Below are 18,503 nucleotides of genomic sequence, written 5' to 3'. Positions count from 1 at the left end.
GGCCAAGCTGAGATGACTTCACTCCCACACATGCGAGCGGGAATCACAGAATGACACGGGTATGCCGTTCCTTCAGAACGCATGCACCGGTGATGTCACCGGCTGCTACACAAGTAAATATCCCCTAAATGGTGCAGATTTAGGAGATATTTACAGTGCATACAGGTAAGCCTTATTATAGGCCTACCTGTAGGTAAATTATAAACAAAAGACTTTACTACCACTTTAAATGTTTAAAGTTTTACTGGAGGATGCAACATTTTTTTTAAGAACTATATATAACTATATATGAACCTCACTGTATACTTTTTGTAAGAGAAGCACAAAATATTTAGACTATATTAATAAAAGTAAAAAAAAAAAAAGTATAGGCAGAAGATTTTGCATTACCATGCCAAAGTCATTAAGGCTGAGGCTTAAAGGCTGCTTCATTGCCTTCAGTATGAGAGGTATTGGGGCCTCCTCTGGCTTGCAAAATCCTAGTGACACTTTTCTTTTCTCTGTGTACACAGCAAGGTCCTCAATAGCAGGGTTTTGTTGTGCTCTAGAAATATATAAAAGAACGAATAACAATTAATATAGAACTTGAATACTGAAAATTTCAAAAAATATTAGTACACTTAAAATGCAACTCTCAGTGGATCTTAATGGAACTGAACTCTGGAAGATGCTCCCTAGAAAATGCCAGGCAAAGGACAAAGAACTAGTTATTAGTCTCCCTGAAGCTGATTTTTCAGCATTATCGATTTAACATGTCTTGTTCTGCACTAGGACTACGCGTAGAGGTGGTCATTTGGGTGAAGGCAGGGCTCCTTCCCCTTGTCAGAGTCTCAAGGAAAAAGAACAGTGAAAAGAACAGCATGGAAATTACACATCCCAGTCTAATCCGCTAAATCTTCTAAGACCATCAGTCAAAGGCAGAAATGCCTGAGATCTTACACCACAGACATACAGCTATAACCACTATAATCAAAGAGGTGCCTAAGAACCCTACCATACCAGGAAAGACACTGCTATTTTTTTAGGAGGCATCCCAGACAGGGGCACTGCTTAGGCTCAAATGACATTTCTATATGCTCCCTATTACATAGCAAATATTAATTTTTTAGATTAGTTCCACTTTAAAGTGGTTGTAAACTCAAATGCCCCAAATTATTTTATCCTCCATGTTTTGCCTCCTTTAGCAGTGCAGTGTTTTTTGTTTTTTTTTTTTTTTCTGCTTTGCTGTCACTTGCGCTTTTTTTCCTGATCTAAGGGAGCCAAGAGGGAGGGGCCAAGATTCCTTGCTGATGTATGTAGTCAATAAAGGCTGGAGGAAAGAGGAGGGGAGGGGAGGAAAGAGGAGGGGAGGAAAGAGGAGGGGAGGGGAAAAGAGGGGAGGGGAGGAGAGGAGAGGAGAGGAGAGGGGAGGAGAGGTGAGGGGAGGGGAGAAGAGGGGAGGTGGGGAAAAAGGAGGGGAGGAGAGGAGAGGGGAGGGGAGGGGAGGAGAGGAGAGGAGAGGGGAGGGGAGGAGAGGAGAGGAGAGGAGAGGGGAGGAGAGGAGAGGAGAGGAGAGGGAAGGGACGGAGAGGAGGGGGAGAGAGGGAGATACAGAGATGCACAGGAGAGAGCTGTCATGGCTCAGCAGCCATGATAAATTTGGTCAGCACACAGAGGGGGAGTCTGGACTATGCAGGATCAACCAGGTACTGTAGAAGACACAAAGGGAAAATCGACTAGGCAAAAGCACTATGCTAAAGCGCCTGCCTTAAAGGAACAGGGTCAGTTTTTTTTTTTTTTTTGGGGGGGGGGGGGTTACAACCACTTTAAGTTTTAAGCAGTAGGAGACATTCAGGTTTCTTCTCCAGGCTCCAATTAACCCAAGAAGTGCAGAAGTGCGCAGAATTGTAGTGATGTGGTTCTTAAGAAATGTTTTACAGGGGTATTAAAGGTCATATGATATAGGTATTAGTGCTGAAATAATATGAAAATCCTATTTGGACTGTAAAACTGGATCTGCTTGTGTATGGAAAACTTATGGTGGATTTCCAGTTCACATTTCCCCTATTATTATTGCTTGCAGTGCATTAAGACTTACTGTATGTCTGACTGTATTTGGACATCGCCAGATTTTATCAGCAGGTGACACTGTTTTTGGTATGTAAAACTCCCGCTACTAACTTCAGTAAACCTTTGAACCTTCCAGAGAAGTTATGCTTCTCTAGAGAAAAGGTGCTATACACAAGCAATATACAACAATCAGGGCATGTAAGCGATGTTTTAACTTTGAGTACAAATACACTGCAATTGTTTTTCAGCCAAGCAAGGAAGAAGAATGAAGTGTGTCGGGATGGCAAATGAGTGACTGTGGACAGGTGAATGTCTCAGTGGCTTTTCCTCTCAGTGAAAAAATAGTCATCTGTGGTCAACCACATGCAGATCATTTACATAAGAGGATAAACTCTCAATCAGAATGTTTTTTAAAAGTTGACTGACAACATCATTTCCACTGTGGCAGGCAGACACTTGCCAGCTGACAATAGCTGAGGTTAGGAAAATCTCTCAATTGCTATTGTTTTCCTTCCCTATGCGCTGACGTCAATGGCCGAGCTGGCCTTTTATTTTTTATAGTGCAGCCCCAAGGGCATTCGGATCATACCTGCCATCTAAAGTGTATAAGCAGTCTTAGTACATTATTTAGAATTGTTTGCTTTGTATAGGGTTTAGAATATCTGTGAAGTTTCTTTTTATTACTTTATTTGTCACTATGGGGAGATTTCCCATCCTGGTACCATGACAGCAAACAAGTTAAAATCAACCCAAAGTGAGAGAAAATCCCTCCTTTGGGAATAGTTACTTGCACAGGTGTCTCCATAGGTAGATATGTCCAGCCTGCTTCAGTGACAATTTTGGATTTCACCAATTTTTTCTGGTTACAACATTCAACATGACAAATTATAAGAGTGGATCTCCACAACAGGACTCAAAAGAATGCTGAAAAATCTGATGAAGGTTCTACATCTTCCATGGTCTTTCCAAAACTACAAAATACCTTTCTGGCTGATACGTTCTTATCAGTTTCCACCTGCTGTGTACTACAACTAAAATGTAGGACAATAGATGCCACTGAATTGCCAAGAGTTGCAGTGGTCCAGCTGTAATTTAAATAATTGGGTTGATTTACTAAATGCAAAGAGGCTGTTCACATAGCAAAGTGAATTTGAAAATTGCAAGGGAAATTTCCTTTAGTTTAGTGACTTCCACATCCAATCATGTGAAAGCAAAAAAAAAAAGAAAAAACAGTTTTGTAATTGTCCTTGCACATGATTGGGTAGATATGTGTGCGCAGCCTATTGCATTAAGGTGTGCACCCCAAAGCTTAGACACACATGTGCATATATATATATATATATATATATATATATATATACACATATATATATATATACATATATATATATATACAAACACACACACTCTTATGAATAAATGTAAACAGACATTTTAAAATGTTTTAGGCATAGACGGTGTCAACAGAGCAGTAGATGGTGTCAGTAGAGCAGTGGATGCGTCAGTACGGCAGAGGTTGGTGTCAGTAGAGCAATGGATGTGTCAGTAGGGCAGAGGCTGGTGTCAGTAGAGCAGTGGATGCGTCAGTAGTTCAGAGGTTGGTGTCAGTAGGGCAGTGGATGTGTCAGTAGGGCAGAGGTTGGTGTCAGTAGAGCAGTGGATGTGTCAGTAGAGCAGTGGATGTGTCAGTAGGGCAGAGGTTGGTGTCAGTAGAGCAGTTGATGTGTCAGTAGGGCAGAGGTTGGTGTCAGTAGAGCAGTGGATGTGTCAGTAGGGCAGAGGCTGGTGTCAGTAGAGCAGTGGATGTGTCAGTAGGGCAGAGGTTGGTGTCAGTAGAGCAGTGGATGTGTCAGTAGGGCAGAGGTTGGTGTCAGTAGAGCAGTGGATGTGTAAGTAGGGCAGATGTTGGTGTCAGTAGGACAGTGGATGTTGTCAGTCTCTAGATCAGTGGATGTGTCAGTAGGGCAGTGGACAGTGTCAGTAGGCCAGAGACTGGTGCTAGTAAGTCAGTGGACGGTGTCAGTAGTTTTTATTTACATTATTATTCTTTTTTTTTTAAATATAATATTTTATTATATTTTTACAATTTTTTAGGAGCCCTGTTGGAGGCTTTGGTGAAATACCAGGGGTCTTAACAGACCCCTGATGTCTCACTTTTGAGACAGAGAAAGGGACTGAGGACAGAGATTCCCCAGTCCCTTTCTCTGCAGCCTCACCTGAACTGGACAGTAAACGAATAGGTAGTGCTCTGTGCTAAGCAGCTTCCTGTTCATTCACAAACTGAAGCATAGTAACAACAGTTTACTAAGGGGGGGGGGGCGCGGGGAGCAAGGGAAATCTGCACAGCACAGGGTGATTAGGGTGTGCCCAAGCACACCCGGCACACCTCGTGCACACGCCTATGATTGGGGATTCTATACAAAGTTCATTTTTCTGCTAAGTGAGAATTCCCTTGTACAGTAAAAACTCAGTTTTCAGAGTGAATACGCTCTACTCTTTAGTAAATTGACCCCAATGAGTTAGTGAAATTAATGTTTAGTTATTCTTGTATTAGTATTATTTTGGTGAAAGAGTATAAGGCCTAAGCCATTTTTACAATTATTTTTTCAAAAGACATTTGATGACTGTTAAATAAGTGGTCAGGATTATAGGCTACATGTATTGGCTTAAAGTGCCTCTTGCAACCTCAAGTTTGACATGGTTAATGGGATGTGGTACCCTGTCTAAAGTGTTATACATATAATAACATATTGTATAACATACTATGCATTACCTGGAAATGAAAATATTAGTGACACAGCCCAAAAATCCATTTCCTCCTAGCTGGACGTCAGTGGGTGATAAATTTGAGGAACCGAAAGAAGCCGTCTCTTCTGTCACATCCTTGTCATCAACTAAAAGTTTAATACTAAAAAAAAGAACAGAGATTGTCATTTATTTTATCTTTTCTAAAACATAAGATTGGTATATTTCTTTTCAGGATTCACCTAATAATAACATTTTGAAGCAGTTTGGCTTCTCTTAATCTATACATTGTATTGTAGGGATTTTTTGTATATGTTTGTTACATTTACATGCAAGACCTTTTCCACCACAAATCTTCCTGTATTCATCACACACATAAAGACAAAAATCACTACACTATTCTTAAGCAGGCCATAGATGACTCGATTCATTTTACTTCCACCAAAACCACTCAAATACCCCATCAGCACAGTCATTGTTGATGGGGGGAAAGCCTCCCACAGCGCTTTTGTGTTCTCCCAGCAGGAAGCCTTTCCAGTTGGCAAAACACAATAATTACTGCTAGCGACTATAACCGCCGGCAGTAATCAAATGTAAAAAATCAGACGGGCTGGCTGCAAGCCCAAGTCGACCAATAGACCAACTTGGGTACAATCAGTCTGCCCGTACATAGATCAAAATTAGGCCGGTCCCTGCTGAATCAGTAAATTTCAGTCCATGTATGTTTGGCTTAACATCCCTGGCAGAATTTGAAACAACTTTTCAGATTAGACTCTCATCCCACTGACCTTAAATTTCAAAGTTGGCTATTTAGATACAACAGCCCTCTTACAAAGTTAGTAAAGTAGCAGAAAAGCACCAAACTTTTAAAGTAGAGCTATATGCAAAACTTTTGTTTTAATTTGGGGTAGAGCAAGAGAGAGTTATAGCCCCTGTCAGATTTTTTTTTTTTTTCTATCAGTGTCCCATTGCGGCGATTTCTCTTCACTTCCTGTCCCATAGCCAAACAGGAAGTGAGAGAAAATCCCTGCAAACTAAGGGAATTCCTTGGGGCCCCCAGGTCACCAGAACTAGTGTTCCCATCATTTTCAATGATAATGAAAAACAGAACAAATAGAGAGGGTGAATCTACTTAATGGGAGCCCAGAAAGCAATAAAAACTAACAAGCATTCTAAACCCTCTACACCATCCAAAACTAAAAAAAAGTTTTGCCTTTAGTTATACTTTAAGGTGGTGCTCTAGAATCTAGAAACAACTCCCCTTTCTTGTAAAATACTGGGGTGTGCACATGCGGAGGGGAGACCCTCTGTGTTATTGTGGGAAGCTCTTATAAGAGCCTTGAATGTACAACAAACATATCTTCTCTAAGTTTTAAACAAGAAATCAAACACTCCCGCTGTAAATTTGATGTTGGGGATTGCTTTTACAATTTTATGACAACTTTTCAGAAAGTCACACAGTTAGTATTTCCTTGCAGATGCTATAAGAAAGGAAAATCCTCAAAAGCATTTTCTATAAAGAAAGTTAAGCAAACTCTTTTTTTTTTCTCATATATGCTACTTAAATCTTGGGATTTAGTACTATTCCAGGATAAAAATACAAGATCAAATTCAATTAGCAAAAAAATATTAATCCTTCACTAATTACAATTTGAAAAAATCAGATTTAAATTGTAAAAACAGGTGCAGTGCCATATACATAGTATTTTCTGGCTTAGCAGCTCCATATATGAAATAAAGCAGAGTTTTTTTTTTTTTTTAGAAACTACAAAGGTGATAATTAATCTCCAGGGACAGAGAAGAAATATTTCAGATAGTATTTAACAATGTGTATTTAGTCTCCTGCCGTTTCTGCTTAAATCCAACTGATTTATCATGGTACTTTCAGTAAACAGTACTATCTGTTTTAGTGCTAGCAGCATTCAAAAGTTACCGTAACTTATACTGAGATAAATATATGGGCTACATTTGCTGACCCGTTTTGAAAGTGGTAGTTGCCTGACCGAAAACAAACATGAAGAAGTGCTGATTTGAGGCATGTTTGTTCGATCATTGTAGTTACTGGATTAGTATAATAGTCAAATAATTGGCATTTTGATAAGGAGTGCTCATTAATAACCAACTCACTTTGCATAAAGATTAAATTTTTTTTATTACATTTAATTGGTTTCAAGAAGCGTTTGTATGACAGCCTTATGTTGTGATTCCTATTGCAGTTTATATTTTACATTGTTTTGTAGGTCACCTTGCTATAAGTACATCATTCGCACAGTAAAAAGCATATTTGATTAATGTAATTGTACTTACTTATTATTCTCCTTTATCACAGATACATAATGCATTGATCCATCTGCGTATTTGCCCTTTGATTGTAGATTAGGAACATTTTTTGTTTTCACATATATAATACCATTCTTTAGAGAGACCTCTAGGTCATCAGACTGTGGAAAGAAATGAACCACACACATTAATACAACCATAGGTGAGAATGACAACATTGGCAAACATTCCAGTAGAAATGTTCCCTATACAATCTTACGCCAATCAAAAAAAAAAGAAAAAGTACATACTTGTGTTTTATGAGTAAGCAGCCTGCCATCGTTCTGAGGTGTTTTAAAACCAAATGAAGCTTGAAAGTTACCGGGGAAGGAGAAGCCATCTGGTTTCAGTCCCAGAATTCCACCATTTGAGAACTCTGCAGATCGGACAATCTACACAAAAATGGCAACACTGTTAGTACAAAACCCAAGAAAACAATGAAAACAAATTAAACTACATCAATGTGTATTTTGCAAACACACAGAACATAGAACAAAAGACACCAACACTTCTGAATCCAACTTGAAAATCCAATGATTCAACATCTAAACTAGTGGTCTCTAAACTGGAGGCCGGGGGTCGGATGCGGCTCTTTGCTTGCCTTTATCCAGCCCTTGAAGTCCTATTCCGGCCACTGATACCAGGCACTATTACCCCCAATGACACTAAAAGTGGAGCACCATTCCTCCCACTGACACCAACAATGGGGCACCATACCTCCCACTGACACCAATAATGGGGCACCATACCTCCCACTGACACCAACAATGGGGCACCATACCTCCCACTGACACCAACAATGGGGCACCATACCTTCCACTGACACCAACAATGGGTCACCAACCATACCTCCCACTGACACCAACAATGGGGCACCATACCTCCCACTGACACCAGCAATAGGGCACTATTGCTCCCACTGATGCTAATGATAGGGCACTATTCCTTATCCTGATTCAAACAATGGGGGCGCTATTTCCCTACTGATACCAATCATGGGGCATTGTTTACTCCCAGGACATTTTCTACTCACGCTGGCCACCCCTCTCATCTCCCGCCCCAAACCCCCCCCCCCAAAGTCTGACGGACAGTAAACTTGCCCTTTGTTTGGAAACTTTGAAGACCCCTGATCCAAACAATAATAGTAGGAAGAAGAACAATAACAATTTGTTCAAAAATAATATGGCGGCGCGATTAAAGGGCTGTCAGGAACTCCCATTGAGAGAGCTTGACAATTCCTATCTTTTCCTGCCAGATCCACCATTCATAGAATTCATATTACAGCTTCTTTGAATAGCACAGGATCTATGAATGGGGGACGATTATTGATAGCTCTGACACCCTCCATTCTGAGATCTTATGTCCCCCTGAGGGGAGGAGGTTGAACAGAGTAAGATTTTTCTTGAAACAAGAAAAATCAACGCAAGGAACACATTATACCGTTAGGTATGTCCCTTGTGCTGTTTTTTATGTTTATATATTTAGCTAAACGTAGGCTTTAAACAAAAAGCAACAAGAGATGCTCTAAATTTATAAAATAACTAAAAACCAGTAAATGTATCTACTGCTCATGTAACCAAGTAAGGTGTTTATGCCGCTAGAAGAATAAAGAAGCACCTTTTCACTGTGTGAGACGTCCAACCATTAACATGCATAAAACCGTACTGGGATAGGGTGATTTACAGTGTGTTAATGCATGAAAACCAGAATCCTGCAGAATGTGGGACCTGTAACAACATCCACTTACATTCCAGTCATCATAGCATCTTCGGTTGACTCCGTATGTTTCTGAAAATATGGTTCCACTCTGTGGGGACTTAACATTTTTAACACATCCACGGAAAGGAGGAGTACTTATGTCAAACCTGTTTAAAGAGAAATTAAAAGATATGTAGAAATACTAATAATATATGTGTGTAGGTTTTTTTTTTTTTTCAAATGCATGCAACATAACTCTTACAACAAAAACACAGAATGACTGGACGTTATTTACTCACTTTTCTAGAAATGACTTAGGGGCTCCACCCAAATAGTAAGTAGAAAAAGTAAATACATCAACACCTGTATCGTTTATGCTTTGCAGACCTTGACGTACACGTAACAATTTATTCTTTGGTATAATATACACCTCAATCTGTGGAAGGTAAGAAATAAAAGGGATGATTTACAAAAGATGCTATTTTATCACCTAGTAAGTGCACCATTGTTTATGTCAAGCAACTAATCATATGTCATAAAATTTACAGCAAATTAATACTTTATTTATTTATTAAAGGTACTTATATAGCGCTGTCAATTTTTGCAGCGCTTTACATATTTAGTGTACATTTACATCAGTCCCTGCCCTCAAGGAGCTTACAATCTAAGGTCCCTAACACACATTCATACATACACATACCAGGGCTAATTTAGACAGGAGCCAATTAACCTACCAGCATGTCTGTGGATCATACTAGGCAAAAAAAAGAGGCTTGCCTTATAGGAGGCAGTGTTAGCAGATTTTATTTATTTTCTTAACACTTTTTCCTCGCTATGATCCTCTGCCAGAGCACCTCAAACTTACTCATGTAAGTTCTGATTTTCTGAAAAAAGCCAATCTCATGCAGCCAATTAAGCCTCCTTCAGACCACCATGTGACAGTACTGAACACTGCATTCTGAGGAGGTAGGATGAAAAAAAAAAAAGCTCAATTCACAAAGCTTTATTACAAGGGTAAGCCCTTAAATTTAGCCATGTAACTGTAAACCTCATTGGACTAAAATAAATAACTGCCACTTTTTAAAAAAAAAAATAGGTATAGTTAATATATATATATATATATATATATATATATATATATATATATACTTAATATATATATAAATATATATATACAGTAAAACCTTGGATTGCGAGCATAATTCGTTCCCGAAGCATGCTTGTAATCCAAAGCACTCTTATATCAAAGCGAATTTCCCCATAAGAAATAATGGAAACTCAGATGATTCGTTCCACAACCATTTATTCATAAATCCTTCAATTTATAGTCCATATAAAAAGATTATAGCATTGTGATAGGTTATATAACCATAAAATTTCCATCCACAAATAGCCGCTTCCACAAGGGGATTGGAAGCAAAATCCAGCAGGAGCTACAGAGTATAAAAGAGAAGACAGGCGCCTCTAAGTGTAGCAATATGGTTCCATTTAATGAAGGTACAACATTTAGCAACTCACATGGTTGATGAATAAAACAGGCACATCTAAGTATGCAGGCATCCGGGGTAAAGCTGTCCACATAGACCATCTTCTGCACCACCTGCTGCTAGTCTGTAATCCTGACCGGGAAGACCACCATGCAGTAAAACGATCTCAAAGCAAGGGGCAGCATGGAAAGGATGACGTAGATGGCGGTGCGGAGGTTGGTCCTATGTGGACAGCTTTACCCCTGATGCCTGCATCCTTAGATGTGCCTGTTCCAATCATCAACCATGTGAGTTGCTAAATGTTGTACCTTCATTAAATTTAACCATATTGCTACACTTAGAGCCACCTCTCTTCTCTTTTATACTCAGCTGTGACTTGAGGCTACTTGTATATCAAGACATCGCTTGTATATCAAGTCAAAATTTATTTGAAAATTTTGCTTGTCTTGCAAAGCGCTCTTAAACCAAGTTACTCTCAAACCAAGGTTTTACTGTATATATATATATATATATACATACATACATACAGTATATATATATATATATATACTTGATCAGAGGGTACTGTGCACAGATACAAACTGCATCATAAATGCTTTACCACTATTAGCTACTATGTCATACAAATTAAAAAACAATGTTCAATACATACCAAATGCTCCTTTCCATCATTCACACGTCCAAAGGTACTCTTGATTTGTTTCACTGGGCCTGAATTCAGCTTATATTTGAGGACAAGAATGCCATCTTCAATTTCAACACTGATGTAATTGTCCTGCAATAAAAAAAGACAGCATTATTTATGGAGGTTATCAATGGCATGGCTTTTTGTCTTCGGGAATATGGGGCAACACTGTTTCGACACCTTCAACACTGAATGTATGTAATAGCAAAGGGTGTGGGGTGTGCTGGAGGGTCTATTGATGCTGACTGCTGGGGGATCTATTGTCACTGGTGGGCACCTGGTTTTGTGTGAGGGTCTATTGTTGCTGCCAGGGATCTCTTGTTGCTGGGGGGTCTTATGTTGCTGGTAGGGATCTACTGTTTAGTAAGAGGTCTATTGTTGTTGGCTGCTAGAGGGTCTATTGATGCTGGCTCCTGGGAGAGCCGTTGTTGCTAATGGGGGGGGGGGGAGGGTCTAATGTTGCTGGGGTGTATCTTTTGTTGTGGGTTGGTGGTGGGTAGGGGATGGAACCAAGGGATGGTGCTCAGAGGTGGGTAGGGGGCGGAGACAAGGAGTGACTCAGAAGGGGGGAGTTCTTGCACCTATTCTATGAGAAAAAAGCTCTGATCAAGGGCATACATGAATTTCTGTTTTAACTAAAAAGTACATCTAACATTTAAAAATGTCAAAGCCATAATGCATAATAACCAATCAGACAGTAGCACTTACTTCAGAAACATTGAAACATGGGCAATTCTGGACAGCTGCAGAATGACTAAAGTATAAATCAGCTTTAATTATTAGTTGTTCTGTCTTGCTGGCCTGAACACTACAGAATTACAGCAAGTTACTAGCAGCAAGTGACATCTTACCAGTACAGCAGCGAGGAGAAGGTGAGTGGACTTTTAGAGATTTTGTTGCAGGCCATTTTTAACCAGCAACAGAATCACAAGTTTTACATGGCCCTTACTGTTCTATATATCAGCAAGCTGTAAGTAAATTAACTGCTGTTTTTACTGTCTTTTGCAGTGCTATTTGCACTGAATGAATAACCATGTATATGTAAAAAAAAAAATACCTCTTTTTCTGCAAAGAATAATAAGCCATTATCTGCTGTGGTCTGTATAGTCTGCTCATAACGTAACCGCGGGTTATCCCCAGCTGGCAAGGTATATTTTATGGTGGCATATCCAATACCTTCAAAGAAACTTCTTTCTGATTCTTCCTTGTATCTAAGGCAATAAAAGACACCGCGTTAATGAGGAGCAGCAAACAAATATGCAAGAGATGTCTGCTACTGATTTAAAATGAACAGTAAACAAAGATCTGGTACACTGGTCACCCACTGACATGGATAACTATAGGCCACACACACAAAGAACTTTGTAAAATAATTGCTGTACAATTAGCATGTGCCTTACTTAAGTCCATTTTTGTGCAATACAGGGATTTTAATGGTTTCACAGATTAAAACATATTCTATCATGAAAATGATGCTATTAAATTGACCAGAGGTAGACATGCGCTTGAAGGTCACATTATACAGGTTCTAATTTCACTTATCAGTAACATAAATAGTAGGTGAGGTTGAATAAAGACAACAGTCCATCCAGTTCAACCTGTGTATGTGTGTATGGCCGTAATCATCTCTCATACCCCTGAATGTTCTGTTCTTTGAGATGTACATCCAAGAGTCTTTTGAAAGTAGCCATACTTCCCGCAGAAACCACCTCTTGTGGTAGAGAACTCCAAAATCCTGTAGCCCTAACAGTAAAGAACCCCTTGCGTTGCCTGAGGTTAAAACGCTTTTCCTCTAATCCCATTGTATCCCCTCGAGTCCTCATGCAATCCTTTCGACTGAATAGCTTTTTTTCTATGCTGAGATCACCATTGATGTATTTATAAATTGCTATCATGTCCCCAATCAGGCGTCTCTTCTCCAGGGAGAATAAATCAGTTAAAGGCACAGGGACGTGTATTGTTTTAACATTCTAGTGCTTAGTCATAGTTGATTTCGGATTTCACTCAATGGATAAAGCAACATTCACGTCAGCTTAAAATCAGGTTTTATATGAATTTTGAGCAAGCATTTTAATGCCTGTGTTGACAGCCTTTGGGCTTGTGTTGATGAGGCTTGTTTTAAGGTGCATTCCATTTCCATTTGCATGGAAGTTCACACTGTGCGTCTGATCTGCAGTTGACCTTGCCACATACCTTTGACCTCCCTCAAGCCACTGTTGCATTCCCATTGATGTGGATAGGGAGAGAAGCAGTTCTCACACAAACAAAAGCATATCAAAACTGGCTCTTAATATGTTGTCCTTTAAAGTGTGTTCTTATTTGTATGAAACTGTTTTTGCACAAAACTGCAAATACAATAAAACACGTGCAAATGTACACTAAATGATACCTAAAATGTTGAAAAAACATAGTTGGGGTTGTGAACATTGGCATTTGTCATGTGAGAACTGCTTATACAAATCAATGGGAATGGAACATCAGGGGAAATATTACATCCATTTTGGTCCTGCCCAGTTCTCAGTACATGCGATCACACAAAAATGTACTGCTAGGACATTACCATTCACACCTTCCTTTTTTCTATTGCACCATAAGGAGATACCACTGTCCGCGTATAAAAAAAAAAAAAAAAAACGGTGGTGAAGCACCTAGTTAACACTGCCTGGGTCTGTACTCCTGTGCACCCGCCTACTCTACAGCAATGGATTGTTAAATTTAAGGACATTAGGGAAATTAAAGGTCTGAATAGCTCCCTCACAGATACTACTGAAAGGTTTACTAAAATGCGGGTCTATTGGCTTTAATTTTCTTGTATGGATGAATTTTAAAATATTCTGGCAGGACCATCTCTTGAACTGTTACACTTTCTTTACTTTGTCAATTGTCGACATCCTTGTATCCAACTTGCCTGCCTGGTGTAATTACTTCAGATAGTAGATGTACTCTAACCCTCCCTATATTGGTGCTGCATCACCTTCCCCCTTCCCTCCCCCCTTTTTTTCCTCCCTTCTTTTTTTTCTTTCTTTCTATGCATATACTTCTTTTGTCGTATGGTCCATCCCCTATGCCCCTCCACACTGCGTTAGGTTTCCTGGTGGACTTCTGCCTGACAAACTGTCTAGTTTTTTTAAGTCTGTTGGGCTGTCATTTTTGCCCAAGATGGGTTTATGTCGTTCCTATGTTGAGTACTCTAGACCTAGGCTTATGTTGGTATCCTAATGGTACCCTTTTTAAATGCATACGTGGATAGTTTTGTCTATGCACCTTGTGTATCCCTATGTTCTTTCTGCTCATTGTAAATGTGAAACCTTTTTTATAAATAAAGAATGCATATTGCATAAAAAAATAAAATACTGATCTTAACTATAACCTAAATTCCCACTAAGAACATAATGTATTTTCCCCATCTGCATGCTTTATACAGGCACATGCGTGTTTATGAAGTGGGATTGCTGGCAGTCTGATTTACTCACTGTAATGAGATCGTGCGCTGGGACACCATCTTGTCATGGTATCCTGCACTGTTGCCACCATTTTGCGTGACTCCAGCAGCTGACAGTTGTCAAAACAAAAAGGTCATTCCTTTCCCAGCCCCCCCCCACCTTCTCCTAATTAACATGCAAGCTTCAAATAGAGCTGTTATCTCAGCATAGGACGCCTGGCAAATGGCAGGCCAGGTTGTAAAACCCTTATCTGAGCAAAGAAAGACAGACATCCTAGCCGATATGTCTCTTCCTGCTCAGAGCTATGTTGTAATCTGAGCAAAGCCATATGGCTAATAGGTCGTATAGCAAAGCATTCAAGAGCTCTGTTATTTGGGACACAGTTACCCACAAAATTCCTAACTTTACACACAAACAAAATATGTCTCTAGAAAATATATATTTGAATGCCAAAAAAATACTGATCGAATTAAGATCAAACATGATCACATTCGTTCCTAGGGAAGACAATCTAGCGATCAGATGCCTTACGGGTCAGGGGTTATTCCGAGATAACCCGTGTTTAGTGTCTGTGGATAATAGATTCAATGCCGTACCATAAAATATCAGTTTCAAGAATGTAACCATTACATATTTCGAGATATGAGTTCTGTTAGTAATCTGTCTAAGCAGGAGGTGTCTTGGCATTTTGCTAAGCTTCCGGGGCCGCCTATGGCCCCAGTGTTTATTGGTCAAGTACTTCTGGTGACTACCCCCTGGGGGTCAGAGAAAAGGAGAGAGACTGATGGCGCTCTCAGTTCTCAATTTTAACATCAAGCAGTAACATCGCTTAAGGGGGAACCGATCACACATGTTCAGCCTCTGAAACTCTGAAACACCCAGGACTTTTGAATGCAAGTATTTAATTTCTAATTCTTTATCTATTCTTCTGAATTGCTGTATTGTGTCTCTATTTCTTTGTAACCCATTTTTGTAGGGTCGTACTCTACCTCTTGGATTTTTCATTCATGTTCTGCTACGGAGGATACAGCTAAGAAATCTTTCTTGGAAATCTCTTATCAGACTCCCAAATATATATTAGGACTGTTGAGTAATTTAAAACTCCAACTCCTGATTTCTGGAAGATATCACCTCTTATGACTAAATGTCAAAAAATGTAATACAGGTATCTACTAGACACATAGAGTGCCACACAGTTACATTATAGCAATACCTTTTGCAAGGTTCCACTTTTTTAGTGTCCAGGTTAAATGTCCTGCGGAAATTGTACAAGCTGATTCCATTTTGATTTAGGTCATCTAGTTCAATGCATCCTCTGTATCTTTGATAGTCCAATCCTCGTGGAGGCTTTAAAAAAAGCACCGTTATTGTTTCATATATAAAAACATAAAACATTATACTGTATGTAAAGATATATTTATTTTATGCATCTGATATTGTATATAAATAAAGGAAGTGCTGGGATATAAAGAGCTGTTCAACAGTCAGAACATTAGCTCATGAATAAAAATAATCTTGCTTGTCTAACGCAACTCTTCAATCTAAAGGGAAGTACATTTACTGCTACCTTTCGCTCACTGATTGCCAACCAACACATAAATTTTTTTTTATTATCACTTTACACCACAATTTGACTTTTTGGAAGTTAAAGGTGAGGAATCACTTCAAAGACAAAAATAGTATAAGATTCAAACAGATTGTCCAAGCCTTTGTCAAGATTTTATATATCAAAGAATATACAAGAAGTCATGACAAGGACATGAACTTGATGATTCATTGAATCATTATTCAGATAAATATCTGCTCAGTGATGCAATAAATAACCTTCAAGGCCATCAACTGTGCTCCTACATGTTGTTTGTAGTTAAACAGACTAAGGTTGGAGACATGTTTCTATTTTTTCAGCACAGAGCAAAACAGCACTTATGTCATTATCACCTTAGTGTGAGCAATCACATGAGTGAATATAGCATAAAGATATCATGCAGGACTGATGTTTATCAGTGGGGCCAGGTCTGATCACTGGTACATTTGGTTACACTTCCTGGATATTATGGCAGAGGGCCTTTGGCTTGCTAGGATCACTGACTTGATTATTAAAGGTGTTTCACTAGGAACATTGAATTGGCTTTTAAGGGGAAAAGGGGGTGCAGAGGTAGTCCACTAGGCTCACTGTATTATGGAATAAAAGTTGTTATGCATGAAGCTACAGAGCCTTTCAGCCTGGGCATTTTTGTGCAAAAGACCACAATAATGGAGTGTAGCACAAGATTGTGCATTTTAGTGTGGTAACAACTAAGTAATTATGGATAGTACAGGTAATTTCCATACAACATGTTTTTCCTAACATGCATGGACATGGGAGAAGTGCAGAAATATTCTCTATCACAAATACATGGGACAATGATAGGAACACATTTTATATTATCAGAAAGTAAATACACCGAATCTCACATTAGATAAACTAGAATAATAGAGAGATGGGACTTTTTAGGGTACCAGACACATTAAACAACACACTTATATATATATTGGGACCGTTGGTGACTGTACAGAAGCACAGGGCACAGTGGTGGGTGGGTGGGGGGACAGATGGTTGGGTACATGGATAGAATTGGTATGCTAGGCCTAGCCCTGGCCCTCCCCTCCTTCCTCTGTGCCTCTCTCCTTCCCCACATGCTAATATATGACCAGACTTGCCCTTTCCTTTTGTTCCATCCAGCCCCGGGAGGTGGCCTTAATCCTTGCCATCATGTACTGAGCCTCGTATAGGTGGTGCTGTTTTTGATATGCCACTGGTGGTTGGAGATTTCAGGATCACTAATGTGGGTTTTTCCAGCAGGATCCTGTTACTATTGGGTGCAGTTTGAGCCTCCTTCCACTGGGTGGCTGCATCCCCTTTCTCTATTTTTCTAGTTTATCTCATGTATCATGAGATGTGGTGCCACTGGTCCTCTAACTATCCGCCTCTAAATATACATTTTATTCTAGATTCAGTCCTATTCATCAGCTCCTGGACTATTTGTAGGAGGAAAAACAACCATAATGCCCATGCAGACTTACAGTGAAGTCATCTGGATATCCTCCAACGTAGAAGACAACATCATCTTCAGTGAGGTTGAGCAGAGTGCCTTCCTGCACATTGGAAGAGAAACTCCTAATAGAGTCTGGCTTATTTGATGTGAATGCCTTTGTATAATTTAATATAACATACTGGTAGATCCTGAAAAAAGAAGTTCAAAGCCTACATTATATTTTAGTAAGGATGTTAGAAAAAATATTGTATGGGATACACATGCAAAAAATAGGCAAAAATGTCAACCAACAACTAATTTCAAATCTGGAGTAACTTGAAGATTAGAGGTATTTTTTGGAGTACATTATTCACATAATAATTTCTGTATCTGATCATTTCAAATAGTCATCTACATTTCTTTGACAATGTCAGTCATTAGATCTCTGGAGTCATGTTTTAGGAAAAGAACCCCTTTTGTGTTTTTTGATAGAGCTCTCTCACACTTTGCTTTAGTAAATATAGGAAGGTCCCCATCTAGCAATGTTCTCTTTCAGTATATGTTATTTTAAATATTTTTCCTGGCTGTACATACTAGTGAGTTAATTGTCTCCTATCTAAATTGGTCCTAGCATGTATGAATGTGAGTTGGGGACCTTAGATGGTTAGCTTCTTGATGGCAGGGACTGATGTGAATGTACAATATATATGTAAAGCACTGCATAAATTGACAATGCTATATAAGAACCTGTAATGAATAAATAAATGCATGTGGAGAGAGAGTTTGGTGCTATAGGCAGTATGCTGAGAGCCATCGTATATCACAAGGTGCTGAACATACACTACTTCTATGACTTTTTCTTGGGACAAAACTTTCAACATGGCAATATATCTGTATATGAGCCAGTTGGAAACACCGTGTTTTAAACATTAAGTCAAAATTAGGCTGAATTATGCAGCAGCTGACCTTCAGAGCTCCTTTCCGGAAAGTGAACTCCCGAGTGAATGGGGGCTTCGTTCTTAGGTAAGTGTTTCATAACGTGCTAGTATGCAATGCATACTAG

At 39.3% G+C, this 18,503-nt stretch overlaps 1 protein-coding gene across 2 annotated transcripts in view; it reads right to left on the bottom strand.

Annotated features, from left to right (window-relative positions):
* Positions 1-18,503, bottom strand: part of LAMA3 (laminin subunit alpha 3) — a 244,360-nt gene that overhangs the window by 11,961 nt on the left and 213,896 nt on the right. For both annotated transcript variants that reach the window (XM_082258666.1, XM_082258665.1), the window contains 10 exons: positions 17,490-17,649; positions 15,640-15,773; positions 12,041-12,194; positions 10,951-11,073; positions 9,111-9,247; positions 8,861-8,978; positions 7,365-7,505; positions 7,102-7,235; positions 4,823-4,957; positions 391-544 (listed from right to left, as the gene is read on the bottom strand). In XM_082258666.1, the coding sequence (XP_082114792.1) occupies positions 391-544; positions 4,823-4,957; positions 7,102-7,235; positions 7,365-7,505; positions 8,861-8,978; positions 9,111-9,247; positions 10,951-11,073; positions 12,041-12,194; positions 15,640-15,773; positions 17,490-17,649 (1,390 nt within the window). The remainder of the gene's footprint in view (positions 1-390; positions 545-4,822; positions 4,958-7,101; positions 7,236-7,364; positions 7,506-8,860; positions 8,979-9,110; positions 9,248-10,950; positions 11,074-12,040; positions 12,195-15,639; positions 15,774-17,489; positions 17,650-18,503) is intronic.

This window comes from Pelophylax lessonae, assembly GCF_965119305.1.
Source record: "Pelophylax lessonae genome assembly, chromosome: 5".
Lineage (NCBI taxonomy): Eukaryota > Metazoa > Chordata > Amphibia > Anura > Ranidae > Pelophylax > Pelophylax lessonae.
The sequence above is the reverse complement of the archived record's forward strand: the minus strand, read 5'-3'. Positions and strand labels throughout refer to the sequence as shown.